The 22,756-nt window shown below is 36.0% G+C and overlaps 1 protein-coding gene across 1 annotated transcript in view; it reads right to left on the bottom strand.

The window, feature by feature from the left end:
* Positions 1-22,756, bottom strand: part of SEC24A (SEC24 homolog A, COPII coat complex component) — a 39,833-nt gene that overhangs the window by 2,120 nt on the left and 14,957 nt on the right. Inside the window, exons 6-21 of the mRNA XM_070937292.1 lie at positions 20,011-20,183; positions 17,248-17,350; positions 15,185-15,311; positions 14,806-14,915; positions 13,628-13,740; positions 11,771-11,889; positions 10,094-10,149; positions 9,161-9,367; positions 7,779-7,899; positions 7,128-7,286; positions 5,674-5,847; positions 4,649-4,759; positions 4,133-4,308; positions 3,722-3,859; positions 2,639-2,743; positions 2,400-2,492 (exon numbers count right to left, since the gene is read on the bottom strand). Coding sequence (XP_070793393.1) covers positions 2,400-2,492; positions 2,639-2,743; positions 3,722-3,859; positions 4,133-4,308; positions 4,649-4,759; positions 5,674-5,847; positions 7,128-7,286; positions 7,779-7,899; positions 9,161-9,367; positions 10,094-10,149; positions 11,771-11,889; positions 13,628-13,740; positions 14,806-14,915; positions 15,185-15,311; positions 17,248-17,350; positions 20,011-20,183 — 2,085 coding nt within the window. The remainder of the gene's footprint in view (positions 1-2,399; positions 2,493-2,638; positions 2,744-3,721; positions 3,860-4,132; positions 4,309-4,648; positions 4,760-5,673; positions 5,848-7,127; positions 7,287-7,778; positions 7,900-9,160; positions 9,368-10,093; positions 10,150-11,770; positions 11,890-13,627; positions 13,741-14,805; positions 14,916-15,184; positions 15,312-17,247; positions 17,351-20,010; positions 20,184-22,756) is intronic.

Consider the following 22,756-nt stretch of genomic DNA (forward strand, 5'->3'; position numbering starts at 1 on the left):
TCTTAAATGAACAGTGCAAAGAAATAGAAGAAAACAATAGAATAGGAAGGACCAGAGATCTCTTCAAGAAAATTGGAGATATGAAGGGAACTTTTCATGCAAAGATGGGCATGATAAAGGACCAAAATGGCAGGGACCTACAGAGGAAGAAGAGGTTAAGAACAGGTGGCAAAATTACACAGAAGAACTATACAAGAATGAGTTTAATGTCCCTGATAACCACGATGGAGTGGTCACTGACCTCAAGCCAGACATCCTAGAATGTGAAATCAAATGGGCCTTAGGAAATCTGAGCAACAACAAAGCTAGTGGAGGTGACAGTATTCCAGCTGAGCTATTCAAAATCTTAAAAGTCGATGCAGTAAAAGTGCTACACTCAATTTGCCAGCAAATTTGGAAAACTCAACAGTGACCACAGGATTGGAAAAGTTCAGTTTACATTCCAATTCTAAAGAAAGGCAATGCCAAAGAATGTTCAAACTATCACACCATTGCACTCATTTCACATGCTAGTAAAGTTATGCTTAAAATCCTACAAGCTGGGCTTTAGCAGTATGTGGATCGAGAACTACCAGAAGTACAGGCAGGATTTCCAAGAGGCAAAGGAACTAGAGATCAAATTGCCAATCAAATTGCTGGATCATGGAGAAAGCTAGGGAGTTCCAGAAAAACATCTACTTCTGTTTCATTGACTATGCTAAAGCCTTTGAGTGTGTGGATCACAACAAATTGTTGCAAGTTCTTAAAGAGATGGAAGTACCAGACCATCCTATTTGTCTCTTGAGAAATCTATATGCGGGTCAAGAAGCAACAATGAGAACTGGACATGAACCACTGATTAATTCAAAATTGGGAAAGGAGTCCGGCAAGGCTGTAAACTGTCACCGTGCCTATTTAACTTATATGCAGAGCACATCATGAGAAAGACGGGGCTAGATGAATCAAAAGTTGGAATTAAGATTGCCGGGAGAAATATCAACAACCTCAGATATGCAGATGATAACACTCTAATGGCAGAAAGCGAAGAGGAACTAACAAGCTTCTTGATGCTGGTGAAGGAGAGTGCAAAAGTTGGGTTGAAACTCAATATTAAGAAAACTAAGATCCAGCCCTCTCAATTCCTGGCAAATAGATGGGGAAGAAATGGAGGTAGTGACAAATTTTATTTTCCTGGGCTCCAAGATCACTGCAGATGGGGACTGCAGCCAAAAAATTAAAAGACGCTTACTCCTGGGGAGGAAAGCTATGGCAAATCTAGACAGCATTCTAAAAAGCAGAGACATCACCCTGCCAACAAAAGTGTGTATAGACAAGGCTATGGTTTTCCCAGTTGCAATGTATGGCTGTGAAAGTTGGACCATAAGAAAGGCTGAGCATCAAAAAATTGAGGTCTTTGAACTATGGTGCTGAAGAAGACTCCCTTGGACTGCAAAGCGATCAAACCGGTCAGTCTTAAAGGAGATCAACCCTGACTGCTCTTTAGAAGGCCAGATCCTGAAGATGAACTCAAATACTTTGGCCACCTAATGAGAAGGAAGGACTCACTGGAGAAGAGCCTAATGTTGGGAAAGATTGAGGGCAAAAGAAGAATGGGACGACAGAGAATGAGGTGGCTAGATGGAGTCACTGAAGCAGCAGGCATGAGCTTAAATGGACTCTAGAGGATGGTAGAGGACAGGAAGGCCTGGAGGAACATTGTCCATGGGGTCGTGATGGTTCGGACACGACTTCGCAACTAACAACAACATGGCAAATGGGATGTTGCAATAGACAGAAGCATATAGTGCACAAACTGTTTATTTAATGATAACATTTTTGGAAAATTGACTTTAGTTCTTTTAAATTATAAGGTGCAAACTCAGGCATTCATAAGGTATCTAAAAGCCAGAATCACAAAAGCTCTCTGTAGGTCTATTTCAATAAATACTTCAGTTTGCACAACTGGTACTTTGTTGGCCACACCTTAATCCTTTTGGGTAGTTCTAAGGAGCCACATTACCTCAAGGAATTGAAGTAGGTAACATGATCCTCACTGATACTTCATCTTAAATTTCTTTAGTCAAGTTCAGGTCTCGGCAACTATATCCCTGTTGTTTTCTTGGCAGCAATGTAGTATGGAAATGGTTTGTTCTAGCCTTTTGACTTTTTTAAAAAAACTTTGTCTACTCTACAATCTATTCTTAGAATTTCATGGTGATCTCCCATCCAGCTACATACTGGATCTGACCCTATTTAGCATTTTCAAGACCAGGTTGACTAGATGCTGCCATCTGCTGTAAAGGTATTGTCCTACAACTCTGTAAATTCTTAGCCATTATCATATTGGCTGGGCTTGATGAAAGTTATAGTCTATGAAGGATTCAGGCTGTCTATCCTTGCTTACCGTGTTATGTTCTTACCATATTGTGTGGTATTGATGCATAGTTTGGGGCTCCAAGTACTTGGCTTATAAAGTTCTGTCCACAATTCTTTCCAACCCATAAAAACATGACCTGTATATTGAAACACAGGAATTAGTAAATAATGTATGCATTAAAACTTTACCTCAGACCAGGCTAATAAAGTACTGCTATGAAGGTTTATTTATGGAGCATGAGATGACTCCTGCTGATTGTAGTATATTTAAAATCCTACTTACAGAGCCAGCATCCATAAGAAAAGCACCATCCTGGTTTAGCTTTTCCACAGAGAGCTGAAGAATGGGTGGCTGAGGTACTGTTCTGTCACCAATGTTGAGGGCTCCCTAAATAGATAAAATGATTTCTAATAGGCAAATAAAACAGTAGATCTTATGTATTATAAACATAGGCTACCATATCCTGACCGATATCAAGTCTAAAACATACATCATTATAGGCATATATCTATAACATAAAGAAAATAATTGTTAATGTTTCCAGATAGAGTGGTTTGTAAATTGCACACAATTTCTGTTCCTTGCAGTATGAAAGGTGTTTACATTTGCAGGAACCAATTAAAGTTGTTCTTGAAAGAAATTTAATAATGTTTCATTTGCATATAAATTATATTGTTCCATTTGTTAAAATGCAGGAATGCGTACCATTTAAATTTAATTCTTTCATATCTATTTGTAATATCAGATATTCTACTTTCATATATTCAATTTTAATGTCCTTTGCAATTTACCCATCATAATTTAATATCTCCATTCATTTAAACACACATTAAAACACTGAATTTGATAGCTAAATAATTTGTATATCAAGCACAAAATTAGACAATTACATACAAAAATAGAAACAGCTTATAAAATTTCTGGTACATGCCAACTAATTCATAAATGTCACAATTTATACTATAACTTAGTATAAAAGCTGTTATATTTATATCTACTCTCAAAGTCTGTCATAATTGCTACCTTCATAATTAATGCCTTCATCTATCATTCAAATACTGGTCCCTATTTGCAATGTTCTTGTCAATACTCACATAACTAAATCACACTCAAGGCTTAGATAGGGAAAAGGGAAAAGTTTTCCTTTTTCCAAACTTCCAAGACTTGAGGTCTGGAAAAAGGAAGACTGACACAGAATATTGAAGAAAACTCCCTGAATCTTAAAGCATAATAAAAGCATGGAAATGCATGCCTTTATTATAAAATATGCAGAAAAGTCAAATATTGTAGTACAATTTTGTATAATATCTGAGATTAGGAAGATACATCCAATAATTTCCAGACAAATTTAGATGAAGAACTTACCTCATCTGTGAGATTGTCAATTCTATACAAATTGGGATGCATAATAAGCATGAGGTACACTAATGGCTGGCTTTTCACTTGACACATTGTAAAGATGCGTTCATCTAAACGGGTATTTGTTTTACTTTGGAATGCTTTCTGTAAGCAAAAGTAGCAGCAGAAAAACAAGAGAATTTAGAGTTATGCACATGTCAAGATCATCAATTTCAACCATACAATTTTTTTACTTCATTCATACAAGGAAGTCTGGAAACTTATTCTCAATATAGAATAGTTTTTCTAAATTTGTTACTGCATATAAATATCTGGAAAAAATTATTAACTATAATACTATACACAGTTATCATCAATTTTAACAAAATATACTTAGCCAACTTCTATTTCTAAGGCAATTTCTGTTTTTATTTTTACCTGTTTTAAGAGAGCCAGGATAAACAATGGAAACAGACGTAATGATGCAGGAGCCATAAGACCTGGTTGCTGAATGGTTAGGACAGATGAGCGGTATGCAGAAAGAGAATCTATTACAGCATTCACCAATGCATCTCGAGCATCACTCAAACTAGCAGAAATTGACCGATCAACAGCTGAAAAAGAACAGAACATAGTCCACTTGATGTCAAAAAGACAATCGCAATAAAAAGCATTAACAATGGATATTAAAGACTCACTCACTCACGCAATCTCTCTCACACAGATATCCAATTTACCAAAAAGAATACAAAGCAACACTGCATAGTATCTATATCTCTTTATGCTGTGACATAGTTGCCAAGCTTTTTAGATACATTTTGTAAAGCACTTTTATACATTCTAGAACAATCTCAACCAAAACGTTCATTACTACCAATCTTTAAACTTTGTAGAATGACAGTATCAATGAATCAAAAAATATTGTGCAATTCAATCCAACAATTCAGCACATACCCATATTGGCTAAAAGGCCTGTAATAGCTTGTACATCAGCTCCTAAATAAACATCACTCAATTGGCTTACAACTGGTAAACACAGTGTGTGGACACGTATTCTTCTTTCACCTGTTAAAAAAGTAGTTTTTAATAGCATTTAAAATAAATCCAGTGTATGCTTCAAAAACTACGATACATTAATTCTATTGCGGACATGGAGTGAAGTTCATTATTCAAAATCATTCGTCTTACAAATTTAAACAGAGGCTATTTTCTAAACAAATTTGTGTAAAAGACATGTTACTTTCCGCTTTTTTCAAACCCAAAGTGCCATTTAACAATGAAAGTCATAATAACAACAACAACAACAACAATAATAATAATAAATAATAATAATAATAATTTTATTTCTATACCGCCCTTCTCCCGAAGGACTCAGGGCTGTGTACAGCCTATTAAAAACACAAAACAACGTCAATTAAAATAGTTTAAAATTATTAAATAAATTCGGCTAAATTTTAAAACCCCAGAAATTTAAAACCCAATTTAAAATTGTTATGTTGATAACCCAGCCTGGCGGAACAACAGGGTCTTGAGTGCGCAACGAAATACCTGGAGGTCGGAGATCTTATGTATTTCCGGGGGCAGTTCATTCCACAGGGCACCCACAGAGAAGGCCCTCCCCCTGGGTGTCGCCAGCCGACATAACTTGGCCGATGGCACCCTGAGGAGGCCCTCTCTGTGGGGGCGAACTGGCCGATGGGAGGCTATTGGTGGCAGAAGTCGGTCTCGAAGGTACCCGGGTCCTATGCCATGGAGCGCTTTAAAGGTGGTGACCAGCACCTTGAATCGCACCCGGAAGACCACTGGGAGCCAGTGCAGCTCGCGCAGGAGGGGTGTCATGAGTATTTGCCAATAACCTATGAAGATCTTAATCATGAAAACTGCAAAAGTCTAAAGTCTTTAATAATAACCATTTTGTGTTATTAAAAGCATGGAGGGCATGACCTTGAAATGGATACCGGATGCCTCAGGCTGCTTACCTTTACTAGATGTATACAGGAGGGCTGACTGAAAACAGACCACCTGCATATCTGTCAAGCTCTCCTCTACTGACATTTGGACAGCATATCCTGCATCAGGATTCACGTTTGGCAGAGACAATAGATCAGTTGACCGTACAAAGAAGTTGCCATGGAAAGTGTGAATTGAAAGGCCTGTGAAAAGAATTATAGTGTTTAAAATATTATAATTAAGTTTAAAATTACTAGTATTCACTCTTCAATTTTCGACAGATTAGGTTTAAGCATTGTCAATAAGTACTTCTATAAGGTGTCATGCTCAATTAAAAACATCAAAGCATAAGCAATGTGTGGGAAATTTCTGTATGGCAAACACACCCCGTTGTCATAAAACTTTTGTAGTATTATTCTCAACGTAGTGAGGAACAGTATTTCTTTGTGGATGCAGAGAGGATTTTACCAACATAAAAAGGGCTATCTAAATGGAGCCAGTCTCTCTTGAACTGCTTAAGTTGATTAAAATATTCTTAAACAAGTTATGCAAATATACTAGCATTATCATTATAAGTCTCTTATGTTTTCAATAACGGAACTGAACCAAAATTAAAATATGTACTTTTTTTTTTACAGTAAAGAAGAAATGTGGACTTAGGGCTATGTTATTTTGAATCGGGAAAACATTTGAAAACTGTGATTAAAATAAGCTTAAGTTTAGAAAAATCATCTCATTCATAAATACAAAGCAAGCCCATTCATGTGTTCAGCTCATTTTGCATTACTTGTTGATTCTAGATGTCCTCTTCACCACCCCCCACCCCCCCAAAATCTATCCTTTTACCAAAAAAGAACATTCAAGGCATAAATTTACCTTTGGATTTACAATGCAGTTTAAAAATCTTCCTAGACGTACCAATCTGCTATGATAGGCAGACCAGATTCCCCAAAGACCTGAACCAATTTATTTAATATAGCAAGGAGAAGGAGAGGGAGGGAGGGAGGGAGAGGGAGAGGGAGAGGGAGAGGGAGAGGGGAGGGAGGGAGGGAGGGAGAGAGGGAGAGAGAGAGAGAGAGAGAGAGAGAGAGAGAGAGAGAGAGAGAGAGAGAGAGAGAGAGAGAGAGCGCTGCTTCTACTGTAACCATCCAATATATATAAAAGACCTTGCCCCTGGGGAACAAGATGCCATGTTTCCATGATCTTTGATATTAACAATCTCAGATAATTTATACAAGTGGAAATAGCCTTCACTGATTATACAATAGGTTTATAATATTCTGTGACAACTGTTTCATAAAAGCTCATACATTCAAGACTGTACAGAAAGTATAGTAACTTAAGCAGTGCTGAGTATCAAACATCATTTATCAGAATTCCAAATTCAGGGTACTTAGAATTTCAATTTTTTACGTGCACCCTTTCACTTATTTAAGCAATTATGACAATGCTTCGATTAAAACTGGCAGACTAAGTGTCTGACCTTTGGTACATCTTATCCTCATGACAGCTTCAAAGCCAATCTTCCTAGTTAAATATCGCTTTAGTTCTTTTTGTAATTTCTCCACCAGAAGAAGATTGTGTTGATGATGGTAAGCTTGATAATAATAGACACTACCAGCAGAATACCTTGATATACATCCTAGAAAAAAGGTAAATTTATTTCATTTTTGGACTTAAAGTAATATAATATTAAAAAATAGAAGTTTTACAGTAAGAAAAAGAAACATGCACATTTTTTTTCAAGCACTAGTTTCACTACTGAAGTGGAATACATTTCTTTCCTCAAAAACAGATTTTTAAAGATGATGAACTGGAAATAGCATCAACTACATTACTAAAATGTATTGCTCCATCTTTTGATTGTAATGTTCTCGTTTTTACAATTTAAAATCTGTAATTGTAAAAACAAAGTTAATTACTCTGTTTTACAGTAGCACATGAGAAAATAGTTTTATACCTTTATTAATCAAGCAAGAAAGAAAGCAAACCAGTAGAACAGGGCTCAACTATATATATATAGTTTATGCAACAGTTTTGATAAAGGATTACCATATTTTATTATAATCATCCCTACGTAATCTACATCTTTCAATAAAGCATTTCTAAATGGCGAGCAAAAAGAATGTCTTACCTAATGAAGCCAAGTCAGAGTACTGTCCACTAAGAAGAAACAAGTCAACTGCAACCTGCTGTCCTGAGCAATCCAAGGCCAATTTTTTATAGAAGTCAGTAGATGGTGTCAGAGGAACATCCTGGTAAAAAGGCAAAAAATGCACTTGAAGGGGTGTTTCATTCATGTTCACGCCACCAACAAAACAATATTCATTAAAGCACTGAAGCAGCTGCATCCTCCCAAAGGTTTAGCACAGCTTTTTTGTGCTAAATTGCCTTCATATGCTTGTGAATGCACTGAAGATGCTTTCACCAGGAATGCTGGGTAAAAGGAAGTTGCAGCTATGTAGACGGTTGAAAAGTGATGCTTTGCTCACAGCCTTACTGTAAGGACAGCATTGTTCAAATGATTTATACTGGCTATTACCCAATATTAAAAAAATGCTAGTAATGTTCAAACGATCGCAAGGATTTTGTTACAAAATGACTTGCGTCTAGGCTTTCTAGTAGTCAATCAAAATTGAAAATGGCCATTTAGGCATTAGGTTCAATGGCCTGTTCAGTATAGCAAATGAAATTAAATCATCCATAAGAAGCCAATACCTATATTCATCCTGTAGAGATATTCAAGAATTAAGTTTGGTATAGTGGTTAAGATATCAAGCTAGAACCCAGGAGACTGAGAGTTCTAGTCCTGTTTGAGGCACAAAGCCAGTTGGATGACTTTGAGCCAATCACTCTCTCAGCCCTAGGAAGTCGGCAATGGCAAGCCACTTCTGAAATCTTGCCAAGAAAACTACAGGGATTTGTCCAGACAATCGCCAGAGTAAATACTGACTTGAAGGGTATACATGTACACCCAAAAAAAGTTGACCACCTGTCTAGAAATAAACTCTACAGTTGAACTGCTCTACTTTTAGCAAGTTTTCTAATATGCAGTCAGACTCTGCCTTCCTGTAAATTAAATCTGTAATTCTTGTAGCCATACAGAACATGTTCTGCGCATTATCTTTTCAGATATGTGAATAATGGTATTATATCTTCCCTTAGTTTTCTTTCCTCCGGGCTAAATATGCCTATGCCTTCAAATGTATCTTCATACAACAGTTTCTGCTCTGCTGATCATTCTCATTGCCATGTTTTGAACCTGTTCCAGTCTCTCTGAATCTTTCTTAAATTATAGTACTCAGAATACTATCCAGAACTCAATGCTAAATCTGACCAAAGCAGAATAAAGGAGAACTATAGCTTCCTGTGGTTTAGAAGATATTCGTCTGTTGAAAAATTTGCATTTTTGCAGCCCCACTGCAGACTAGAACTATTTTTAAAAAGAACTGTTAAAATAAAAAATAAATTTTAAGAGTCACTCAAAAATCAGGCGTAAAAGTTTGTTTTGCTAACCTTTGTGGATGCTTTTTGGTTAGGCTCTTCCCGTGGTTTGAGTGCACCTGCTCCTAAAGATGGAAGCTGAGTTTGGAAGACAGTAATCCGACCCCCAGTAGGTGACATAAGTTTAAAGGCAGCCTGTAGTGCAGGTCCCAAAGCACTTTGGGTTTCCAAAGATTTAATAAACATCTGAGGCAAAGTTCTCAATAAATCTTGAATCAACTGAAAGAAATCAAATTTCCATCTTTTTATTTACTATATTTATCCATTTTTATATTATCCAATATTTGAAGTTCACACTGCAGCTTAAAAAAATAAAACTTAAAATAAAAACAATAGTAGAACTAAGGGAATTTTTTTTTGTCTGGTGTTAAAAATGTATGTGCCAATGTACCACCATTGGAATATCATCCACTTTCAGGGTTTCTCCAACGAGGAGACCTTAATCACTCAGTGGTTGTTTATTTTGTTTATTTATTAAAGAACTTGTAGCAGCAGCATCTCATCTGATAAAACAACTGAAAGCTTCAAAAGTTTATTTGAGGTTCCAAGCTTATCAGTATAATAACTGATCAGATGCTTAGTGCTTTAAAAGTTAGTTATACAGTACAGCGGATGAGAGTGTAGGTTACACAAATGAACCATAAGATCAGTAGTTGCCCTCTGACTGTACCAATCTGGTGTAGATAACTCAGGCCCAGTCTTGTCCAATTATCTGGGAAGATTTTGTTTAGGTGGCTCTTGAAAAGTGGACTGGAATCACTCTTCAGACTGCTGGCTGCCATTTGTCCCATTATTAGGTATCAAACATTTTAACTGAAGTTATTTTGTTCCTCAGGCCAAAATATGTTTTAGATTTATTACATGGAACAGGCAAAATAATATTTCAAAGTCAATTGCTTAAAATATACTTTTGCTTATACTTACAATGTATAATATTCCTCTTACCTCTTTGCTTTCGTTTAAATTTACTAATAAGTTTTCTGGCATGGGTATAAACACATCTACAAGACAGAAAACAAAGTATTTATTATTTATTTTATCACTGGATTTAATGATTGTTCAGTTATGATAGCCTTGGAGAAGCTGTTTTACAGCCCATAAAGCACTTCCACCCATGATAAAACATCATGATAAAACATCAAGATTTCTCCGTCTCCACAGTCACATGACTGTATTTCAGGTGCTTGGCAACTGATTGTAGTGGTTTGGAAGAATGGATTTGCTTAATAACTGGCATAAAAAGAGTAAAAAATGGCTTCAGTAATGTGGGTGCCACAATTTACAACTGCAACAACTTATAGCTAAAATTCCAGTCCCAATTGCAGTTATAAGTCAAGGACTACCTTAATACTTCCACCTATTTTCTCCACAACACAATCCTTTGAGGTGAGTTAGACTAAGAGAGAGTGATGAGCCCAGTCTTTTAATCACAGCTTTTAATCACAGCTACCTGTGATTAAAACTCAAGAGTACCCCATTTAGACTTCAAAAGCCCCCCGAAGGTGAGATCCATACCCACCCTTCTGATATTCTGAAAGGGCCTAAAGCCCTTCCTCTATCAAATGGCCTAGTACCCCAATGGGGGCAATCTTTCTGGACATGGTTAACGGACTACGACCCCATCTTCCACCCACATGCATGTTGCTTCCTATCGCCCTAATTTAATTTTACTATTTATTAATTTAATGTTTTTTATTGGTTTTTAATGATTAGTCGTCTCCAGGCGAAGTAGGCAGCATATGAGCTGAATGAATAAAGTAAAATAAATAAATAAATAATCTGGATTTGAAAAAAAATACTGAGGAAAAGCGACCTTTTAAATTTCTCTCTCTCTCTCTCTCTCTCTCTCTCTCTCTCTCTCTCTCTCTCTCTCTCACACACACACACACACACACACACACACACACACACACACACACCAGAATAAATCTAAGAGACCGAAACCTCTACATTATCCCAAATACAAACTACTACAGTCCTGAGAGATCTATAAACTACAGAAATGATAGTATTTATTTCCTGGACCTATAGCCAGAAAGTGATAAATTGAAAAGAAAAAAACAAAACAAGTCTTGAGAGTTGTGTGTGAAGTGCTTTGCTTCTTTGACATTACCTATAATGGAAGTGTGAGAAGACAGAATTTGTAAGTGAAGTAAGAGGTAACCCTAAAACACCTATAGCAAATGAGACAACTATCATAGGGCTACTTCTCCAGATAGCTAGTCTGTGTGTATGAAAGAAAATCTGCAATGGAAAATTTTAAATCCTGGGGGGGGGGGGGGGGGGGTTGCAAAACAAAAATTGAAAACAGGAAAGACCCTGTTTTTCTCGAAGACTGACACGCAGTCTTCAACACTAATGACTGAGGCATATTCTAAGGAGTGTTTTTCTAGCTGTGTCTTTGATTAGAGGACATTTGCTCTTTTTCCTTTCTTGCTCTCCTAGCTTACAGTATGACTGACAATCATCTTTAATAGCAAAGTACCAAGACTTGTTATTTAACTGTTTTTCTTCTTCTTTGAAAACAGAAATGTGTTGAATTAATGTTCCAATTTAGGAGTATACGACAGAAGTCATAAAACATATTTCATAAATTTAGTATTCGAGATTATTTCTTCTTACCTTCAATATCTGAAATGATTAACATTTGAGGCTGTGAGAGACCTTCCTGGAGGCTATAGAAATGGATTGTGCTGTCAAATGTTATGAAGCCTATTTTTGTTCTAGTGTTCCCTGGGAGTCTGAAAATGAAGCAGAGAAATTGAGCACCAGGCATTAAATTTATAAAGTGTGCTCATTTAAGTTGAACTTATATATTTTCATAAAACAACATTTCATGTAACATGTTAAATGTAAGTAAATAAATGATTCTTCCATGAACAGCTATAAAGCTCACATTCAGATGGGTTCATTAATAAGTTTCAAAGTAGTGGAATAGAACTTTATGGTGACAATAAAATGACAAAAAATGGAAAGACAAGAGAATGACCCAGGGGGGTTATTCTGAAATGGAGAAAAATTCTACCTTCATTACAGAAAAATTTTGTTTCTTATAAACATTGCAACATACAGAGTTCCTGAAGCAAATTGTCCTTTCAGATTATGCACACATTTCCTAAAGAATGTACTTCAGTTCAACACAGTTCATCCATTCCTATTAAAAGATGAGCCTCAAATCACGTTGCAAGTTATTCTATCCAGATGAATTATCTGGATTACAGATAATTCTAAAAGGTCCATAAACTTTCATTATTGCAGGTTTGTGTAAATTTATGTTAGCTGTATACTGATGTCATCATGCAATGAGCTAAACTCTTGTGCTATCTTGTTTTTCAATTCAGTAAACATTCCTTAATGATCAATACTCCCTCCTCAAATATTACCATAACTATAATTGTATACATTCTGCATATGTGTACACAGGCATCGACATACTCCAACCCAACTTAATGATATTGTCATGGTGGGCTCAGATTTGAGTCAGAGGAGGGAACAGAAAATGATCAGCCAGAGCCAGCTTCAGAAGTGTTGACAAACAACAAGCAGCCAGCCCAGGTACCACCAGACAGACCGCTGCCTGAGCAAGCAAAGGAGGTAAGTCCAAAGCAGCACACACAGCTGCTGTCACTCTCTGAAGATGGCAGTGCAGAATTACCTCCCCCCTCTCAACATAAGAGCTTGACAGGCTGCAAAGAGTAGAGCAGTGGTGGGTTTCAAAATTTTTTACTAGCAGTTCTGTGGGTGTGGCTTGGTGGGCGTGGCAGGGGAAGGATATTGTAAAATCTCCATTCCCATCCCACTCCAGGGGAAAGATACTGTAAAATCTCCATTCCCTCCCCTATCCAGGGGAAGGTTACTGCAAAATCCCCATTTCCTCCCGATCAGCTGGGACTTGGGAGGCAGAGAATAGATGGAGGGGCCAGTCAGAATATTTACTACCGGTTCACCGAACTACTCAAAATTTCCGCTACCAGTTCTCCAGAACTGGTCAGAACCTGCTGAAACCCACCTCTGGAGTAGAGCCTTTGTGCTCTGTGAGACTGCTTACGCAGAAGAGGTCTCGCCCTCACATGAGCTGCACTGGGGTTGCTTCTATTAAAATGGAGCAGCAAGCACAAGCTGTTCCTTGTCGACAACCACCCTAACTTTTACTTCCTGTGCCTTGACTTGTGAATCTTGCAACCCTGACTTTGATCTTAAACTGGCTGATGAATTTGCTACATGCTTTGACCAGTGGACTCCACCTGATACTCTCCTGTGTGTTGCTTTGATTTGGAACACTTGTAAAGCAAAACTGCTGAACTTCGGGGGAGGGAGGACTTTATACTGCAAGGGCATCTGTTTCCAACTCTCATTTAGTAAACAGAACAAAATCACCTCTTTTGTGTGTTCATTTGTTTGTTTGTGCTTGGTCCAGGACCGGACAGATATGAATTTTAAAGGTTACATTGATAGATTGAAAAGATGCAAAGGACTCACAGATCTAAATTGTCCAACAAAGTCTTGCAGACAGTGTCTAAGTATCCTGTTTCTATTGCATTATGTGACACATCAAATACAAAGAGGTACACAGGAGGCTGAGGTGGACGTAGCTGAAAAAATAAGACACAATTATAAACATTTAAATGTCAATCTAGGACCGCTGAGTTTTTTACTTGGCTGTAAGGTAGTCTGCATTTTAAATATCGTAAAAATATAATACATATTTACATATTATAATCCATTTTTGATTAATTCTATTGTGAAAATGAGAAATTTTCATTGTAGCAAGTTTACTGAACTCTGCTTTGTAACTTGTTACAAAATGGAAAAAAATCATAGTACATACACCACAGTTTTTAAAAAAGTTAGCAAATGGTAGTATACTGGATTCAGTGATTTAGAGGACTGAGAACCACTATGACATAAAAAGATATATTTATTGTAAAGATGCAATACATTAGAGTCTATATTTCTTTCAAATCTTGAACAGTGTGGATGAAGGTTGAAGTGCTGGATTAGAAGCAGAGATCTACGTTTTGGTCCTTCTTAGCTGGTGGAGTCTGAAAGAAGGTAATAACAAACTATTCCCACATTTTTGTCACAGAAACTACATAAACCCATAGACTGACTGAAAAGTGCTTCTCCACTGAAAGATAACTTTTTCTCTGGTGCAATGTAAGATCAATAAGCTTTCCTAGAACTACAGTGCATAAGCATCAACAAGTAAGGGAAAATGAAACAACTTTTGAAACAATTGTTTCATAAGCAAGAGCACACTGCTTGACTTTTGTTTTCTTCTACTAATCCTTCACAGGATTAAAATCTTATGTGAAAGGGTACTTTTGGAAGTTTGGAAACTTAAGAGCAATTTTTAATAGAGAAGGAAGCTGCTCATAAAGAATTTGAAAATCCAACCAATTACTTGAAAGCTCTAAGATGTAGTGACATTCTCTAAGATGTATGGTACAAATTATAACCAGTCACTTTGTCTCAACTGAAATACTACTTTCTATAATAGCTATGCAAGAATGGATAAAGGTAAAAAAAGAAAAAGAAAAATGTTGAGATATAATAGTTCTGCACAAGTTGTGTTTATTATGACTACACATTGTATAAGGTTGGGAAGAGAGGTCAGGAGGAAGGAGAGAAAGAAAGGTGGGAAGGCAGAATCTCACCATATATTCAGAAGGAGCCATAAACTCAATAGTGGCATTTTGAACTTCCGGTCTTTTATGAGGTTCTCCATAAACTCTTGTCACAGGATTATACATAAACTCTTCAGGAACTATACAGTATAGGAGGAAAATACACTTTATAAACCAATGTAACTCTCAAGGTTTACAGTATTTTATATAATATTTTTCAGCCTAGTAGTCTTTTAAAGAAATATTTATTCCCATATGTTCAATTACCTAAAAGTAGCTAGAGACTGATGTCATAAATGTATTTTACTGGAATCAAACAGCTTATGTGTATGTATACATGTGTACACTTAAGAACTTAACATGAACTCAAATGACTCTTTATTGGATTTAAACTCATAAAAAAACTCACCATCATTCACTCTGTAGCACAAGTTGCATTTCCATCTCCTTTGATCAAGGAAGCTGACAAAAGGATTGATATATGTTCTACAGCTACGACATCTCACAATTGTACTAGAGGTTACTACAGGCAATTGCTGAAAGGAGGAATGTTTAAATCAGTTGTTTAAGAACATTTGTCAACAAGTATAATTTAATTCTTTCTTTTGACAGAGGACTGAATAATGATAATGAAAATAAAAATTGACAGCCTTGACAGGTATGCTTGTAATGGCAATTCTGATTTCAATTTAGTGTTTTTTCCATGAGCTTCTACCGTGTTTCCCTGAAAATAAGACAGGGTCTTATTTTCTTTTGACCCCCGAAATAAACACTTGGCCTTATTTTCGGGGAGGTCTTAATATTTTTGAGGTGCAGGAGGCGACGAGCATGGTCACCTCATGGCTGCTGCTGAAACAACCGCTGGTCAGCTGTTCACCCCTGAGGCTGTGCATGTGCTTCCAGCCGTGCTTCCCAGGACTCTGCACCATGCTGTCGGCTCAGCCATGCCGCTGCGACCGGATGTCCTGTCACCACTGTCGCCTCCCTGTTCTTCACGAATGGCTTTTGTGGCAGCCATTAGTGTGACAGTTTGGGCACAGTGGCTAGGGTTGCTGGAGCGGCTGTCAGGTAAGGGCATGTGGGATCCATGGGGCATGTTCCCCCCCTCCGGCCTCGCCTCATCTCCTGTTGTTTGCGCGGCAAGCAACCAGAGGAAATGGCGGGGACCGGCTGCGCATGCATTTAAATATTTTTTGGGGAGGGCTTCTTTTCGGAGGCTTATTTTATTATTTAAGTGCATGCGCTCAAAAGCCTGATTGGGTTTATTATCCAGGGAGGTCTTATTTTCGGGCAAACAGGGTAAATTAAGAGATGGCTTTAAAGTCATGTACCAGTGGGAGACATGGCTTTGCAGTTTTCATACTTGCAGACAACACTGAAATATTCATCTACTGATGAAAACAATCAGGTTTTATTTTGAAAGCAGAAACGAAAAACTGAATGTTTATAAAACATCTTATAATGTTTTAAATTACATCTTATAATGTTATAAATTACTTGGACTTTGACACTTAACATGTTTTATAGTGCAACACACTTAACAATATATGCAGAAGATGAGAACCTATATAAAATGTATGTTGCATTCAAGCAGAGTTATGTAAAAAAAGAAATATATAATGAGGAGACAAGATAGACTGTTTAATTTGTAACAACTGATGTCCCATTTCCCACAAGGTTATTCCCTAGCCTAGTAACTCTTTATTATTTGCAAACACAACCTTCACAGCAGATTAAAATCAGGGAAGAAAAGATACTAAAGATACTCCCAACTTTGATTAAATATTATCTATTGAAATGCCTTAAAAGATAAACTTATATAAAAAACTGAAAGCTTCAATCAACCAATCTTTAGTTCAATCAGTGTAAAGTTTCATCACTGTTGAAGCACTGCACATTCATACATACATATAAATAAATGATATTTAAAATACTGTATGCTGCTATAACTGGACTCTAAAAAGGCAACTTACACAAAATTTCACTTTTGGTAAAGTCATTTCATTTGAATTTCTTCTAATTTTCAATTTCAATTCCTCTTGACTAAAGGATTTAATTTCTTTAAATAACTTGTAATATGTCCAAATCAATAAACTAAAATTTAGGAGAATCATCCAAAAACAAAACTAGATTTTGGAATTTTTATTTGTAGAAACTGCTGCAGCCAGTTTACCAAATTTGGCCATCACAACAGATTACATAAATCAAAGCAAATTTTTGGAATTAATATCTGAGACAATTATGGATAATACATGGATGCAGAATTCTATTATTATCTAGAGCAGTGTTGAGCAGTGTCAAACCTGGCAACTTTAAGATGTGTGGACTTCAACTCCCAGAATTCTGGGAGAAGTTGGGGAGTTGAACTCCACACTTCTTATATTATGAAGAATATTGACTAGAGTAATTTGAATATAGGCTATGTATTTTGAAAATCAACACCCTGACATTTTCAAACATTAAATAACATACCGATAAATCTTTGAAAGGGTGAAGTAGAAGCCCCAAGGGTAGTTTGGCTTTATTCAGTAAGGCCTGCGTCTGAGGAATGTTAGTCAAGGTACACCGGAACAACCTATATGGAAAACCAAAGGATTAAAGAAGTACTAATTACATGTGTCAACCTTCCTGATCTCCAGTCAGTCATTACTTTTCTCTCTCTTATGTTTGAAGAAAGGGGACCACCCTATATCTTATGCAACATTCTGTTTAGGGAAAAAAAACCTATAACAAATGCAAAATTTTAATAGTTTGTAGGATTGTGCTACGACACTATTTTTTTCCCCCTTTCCTAGCATTTTTTGCAAGTGCAGGGTCTCTCTTTCTTTTTTCTTTTTATCAATCAAATGCCAACCAATTTGGTTATAACAGGAATTGACTGACTGGTTTGTCAGCCGAGCTTGACATCATGGCTAAGCGTGTGAATGGTCCAAAGTCAGCTTTCATGCCTAAGGCAGAACTACAACTCACAGTCCCTTGGTTTGTAGCCCAGTGCTTTAATTGCTAAACCAAACTGATCTCCTGCTACAGTCATTTATTAACTTGTAAAGTAAGTAGATATCCTGACCAAATTACAAAGGGAACATTAGAAAATAACACCACACTTTGAAAAATACACTTCTGGATCAATCTTTTATTTATACTATTTATTCACCACCAGAATCCAAAGTAGCCTTTGCATACTGTTGGTTTTTTTATATCTACAGTACAGCCTTAGATCTAACAGGGTATTTCTGAAGCTAGAGTACAGATCCATATATAATTTGAGTATTCAAAAACGAACCCAAATCAAAAACAGAAACATATGAGGGGTAAAGCTGGCAATTGAGGAGGAAGAGATGGAGAAAATAGCAAAGATGACCTCAGGTTTTCATTGCTTTGAACAGAATATTTTCTGAGAAAAAAAAATGAATCCAATGCTTAACTCTGATGAAGCCTTAATAAATTGCTAACCAAGCATTAGATTCTGTTCACAAAATGTAATCTAAGGGTTACGATGAATTAGATTCATACATATGATCATGTGTATATTAAGCATACAAGAATGAATAATCTTTATAATATTTATGTTGATGGTCATAGTCACTTGGTTGGGCCATCCATAAATCTGTAGATAAAGGTGCTTACAATTTTTGCAATTTGGGGAAGAATACAGTTTATACAATATTTAGTTTTTTTATTTTAAAAGAACAGTTACTATCAAGCATCAAAACAAGATTCCTTATATGGTTTTCAGAATCTACTCTACTGAATGCATTTAACCTTCAAATGCTTAAACATGTTTACATTTCTCAAAAGGTAAAGCTGCATTAGCAATATACTCAAATATAGAAAAAGTGCAGATAATCTTTTTTATCCAATATTCATTTTACTTCCTATCATAACGAACCACTAAAACCCATAGCCCAGTGAGTAAGTTAATAAGAGCTTTATTTTGACTTAAGCAATTAATTCAATTCCAAAGTTGTGATGGTTGCAAGGCAATAATTTTTATGTATTCAGATAAAGCACGAAGCTTTTACTTATCAGCATTGTAGAAATTATCTTCTCAAACTCTTTGGGAAATTGTTCTGAAGCACTGCCTTGTGCAACTGACATTCCAGCAGAACATACCAACACAGCTGAAAAACACTGCTGTATGTAGACTTTAATTGCAGTGTAGTGGGATAATACAGCACAGATAGTTCTTGACTTACGATTGTAATGGAACCTGCCAATTCTTGTCAAATGTTGTGATTGTCGTAAATTGGGTCACTCACATAACCAATCTGATTTTTTGTGGTGGTTGTTAAGTGAATGTGGCAGCTGTAAAACGAATGCTGCAGTCATCAAGCAAACCCAAGTAAATTCCAGTTTTGGGCAAAAGGATAGACTTAACAGCTGAATTTAAGATTGGGTCCTATAAACTAAAATAAAAATTAGAAAATTTGGCATGATCTCCTTTTTCAAATATGAGAGCAGGGAGAGATTGTAAAGAAGCAGTTATCAGTTATGTTTATAAGTGAACAGAAGAGATAGCAAAATGTATGGGCTTTATCTGGCTCTGTTGTGATGGGGTGTGCTAATTAAACTTGTGCGTTGTTTAAATAATTTTCAGATAGATAAAGTTTCATATGATGGTTATGATATTGAGGTTTAAATTTGTATTCAGGTAGTCTTCAACTTAGTTACAATCTACCTGGAAAAAGGGAGTTATGACCTTGTTCCAAAGTTTTGGCAGTTTCTCCCCCCCCCTCCGTCACATGGTTGCACTTGGCAACAAAGTTGCATTTACAATTGTTTGCAGCATCCTGTGGTCCTATGAATCGCATTATATGACAGTTTTAATAACTGGAACCTTCTTACAGAAAGTATTCAGATACAACCATATATATAGAAAGAACCATGTGAGCCTACATTTTTTCCTTTACATAGGATTAGTTGGAACCATCAAAAACAGATTAGATTTTTATTCACCAGTGATTATTTTTTTTTACTAAGAATTGTATTTTTATCAAGAGTTGTGGCAGACATCTAAGTAATGATCTAGGATATATACCGTAAATGTAATTAAAACTTAACATTACGGGTATCATCTTGTTGATGTACTAAAATTACTTTTCTCAGTTTGTTTTTGTTTAAATATACCAGAAAAAAATGTGGTATTTTAAAATACCCAGAAAGACACTAGAGAGAACGTTCAGAATAATAGAAATTGAAGATTTTTTTTTTACAAGCAGCATTAATTAACCTTACTCGGGATTGCAGTTGAGCTTCTGAATATCTTGATGCAAATTGGGAATGGGTGCTTGCAAGGGGGTTGCAGGAAGAATATTTCTGTCTTGAAGAAGGTTGATAGGTCTTAATCCTTCAGGCTGAAGACTTAGTCCACCCATAGATGCAGCTAAGGTATTTGCTCCCAAGCCAGGCTGCACCCAAAACAAAAATTAAATTTAACCTTTATGAAACACATTTAAATCCATGCATAGACATCATAGAGGATGGAGGGGTTAATATTAGATGCAAATACATAATTCATAAAGCACTTATAGTAGTTTATTTACAGGTCGTCCTCAATTACAACCGTTTAGTGACTATCAAAGTTACAATGGCACTGAAAAGTGTCTTATGATCAGCTTTCACATTTAATGACTGTTGCAGCATCCCCAGCCATGTGATCAAAATTGGGACACTTGGCAACTGGCATCTATTTATGATGGTTGCAATGTCCCCAGATCATGTGATCATCATTTGTAACCTTCCCAGCTGGCTTCCAACAAGCAAAGTCAATGGAGGAAGCCAAATTCACTTAATGACCAGATGATTCACTGAACTGCAGTGATTTGCTGCCTTAATAACTATAGTAAAAGGATTGTAAAATGGGACAAAATTCACTTAACAACTATCTTGCTTAGCAACAGAAATTTTGGGCTCAATTGTGGTCATAAATTGAGGATTGCCTTATTTTATTATAAACTATCTTACCATCCTATTAGTACTCAAAACTAATCTAGATATAAAAGTCCATATTTATTTTTTAATATATTCCAGTAATATTAGTTATTTGCATTTATATCATGTTTTCCTTGTGCAAGCATGCATGGGAAAACTTCATTTTATCTGAATAATAATGTAAGTAGGCTGAGTAGAGATCAAAATTATCCACTTATCTAGAATTATCCATTGATAATTCCAGGCCAAGTCCAACATTTTAAATACTGCAATATACTAGCACTAAATTAAAAAATAAAGTTTACTGAACTATGCAGTCTTATTATGTAGACAACACTGATTATTAAAAAGATTGAAAGAAGTAATGAAGGCTAATGTTTAGATGAAGTGCATTTTTTTCAATTTCATAATGAATTATTAATAACTAAGGAGAGTATTGCAAGAGGGATGAGATAATTTTGAAATAGCTAGGAAAATCTAGCCAATTATAAATGTATCTATAAAACACAAACTTGAATGAGAGGGTGGAGCTCACTTGAGTGGGAAAATATTACACCTGATGCTTAACTCAAATTGGAAGCGTATCACCCTTTACACAACAGCAGAAAATATTTAGCAATAGTAGTTTAATACTGCTGAGCTAGTCTTACTCATCAACTTAGTTGGTTTTAACATGTTTCTCCCTAGAATTGAAAAAAAAAAAGACAAAGGATAGAAATGTAACAGAGACACTTTTAATATAACATAGGAAAATTAAAACAGTTCTTTTTCATATAAAACACAATCTTTTTGTAAACCAGCCAGTTCTAATCTAGCTATAACTAGGAACTGATTACTCAGAGAATGAGAAATATCATGTAGGCAAACAGGCCAACCCCTTGTTGTAGATAGGATTCAGAATATCAGAATATCCCTGATGACTGTCTATCCTCTGCTTGAGCACATCTAATGAAGAGGAGTCCACCAATTTTGGATAACTATTGTTACTGTTAGGATATTTTTTTTCAAATATTCAATTTGAATTTACATTTTCATAACTTTATACATAACTTCCAAAACATTACATTATATGTGATAACAAGCATATCCTTCTAGAGCAGGGGTGACCACAAGTGAGCCCAAAATTTCTGTTGCTAAAGCAAGACAGTTAAGTGAGTTTTGCCCCATTTTACAATCTTTCTTGCCATAGTTGTTAAGTGAATCACTACAGCTGTTAAGTTAGTAACCTGGTAGTTAAATGAATCTGGATTCTCCATTGACTTTGCTCGTCAGAAGATTGCAAAAGGTGATCACAGGACCTCAGGACACTCAACCATTATAAATATGATTCAGTTGTAAGCATTTGAATTGTGGTCACATGACCATGGGGATGCTGCAACAGTCATAAGTGTAAAAACGGTCCTAAATTACATTCTTCTTTACCACTGCAACTTCAAACACTCACTAAATGAACTGTTGTAAGTTGAGAAGTACCTGTTTATACTTCTTGGAGGAAACTGAGAATCTCCACAGACTTTCCCTCCATACTATATCTAATGATTGCTGTGCTCTTTCATTGAACCAAATGCCTATATGTTCAGAAATCTTACCCTTAGGCTGGCCAGGGTGCGATTAAATGGAGTCAGCATAAAGCCAACCATGTCTTCATATAACAACCTAAATTTAGGGAAGCTGCAATTCATGTTTATAATTTTTAATTTGCATAACCATTTAATAAGAAATCTAGTGTATTCTTCACCTCTAAATTATTCCTCAGGAACCATTAATTTAAATCTTTTAACGTTTTGTTTATATATGTTTCAAAAGCAAACTTCCACTTATACAATTTAAATATCTTTTCTCTCTTCTCTCTATCTATATAAGATAAATGGTAGACATACTGGCCACCAGGAAAAGGGTGACCGATTGCCAGTTCTACCCATTCCACTATTAAAAAGACTTTCTGGATACAAGTCTATGTATCCATGTCTTGTCTACTGTCTTTCTTGTCTACGAAATGCAAAATATAGAAGTAAGAACTTCTATATTTCATTGTAGCACTAAAAACAAG

Source organism: Pituophis catenifer, unplaced genomic scaffold, assembly GCF_029215685.1.
Source record: "Pituophis catenifer annectens isolate HBS135680 unplaced genomic scaffold, rPitCat1.0.hap2 SCAF_2, whole genome shotgun sequence".
Taxonomy (NCBI): domain Eukaryota; kingdom Metazoa; phylum Chordata; class Lepidosauria; order Squamata; family Colubridae; genus Pituophis; species Pituophis catenifer.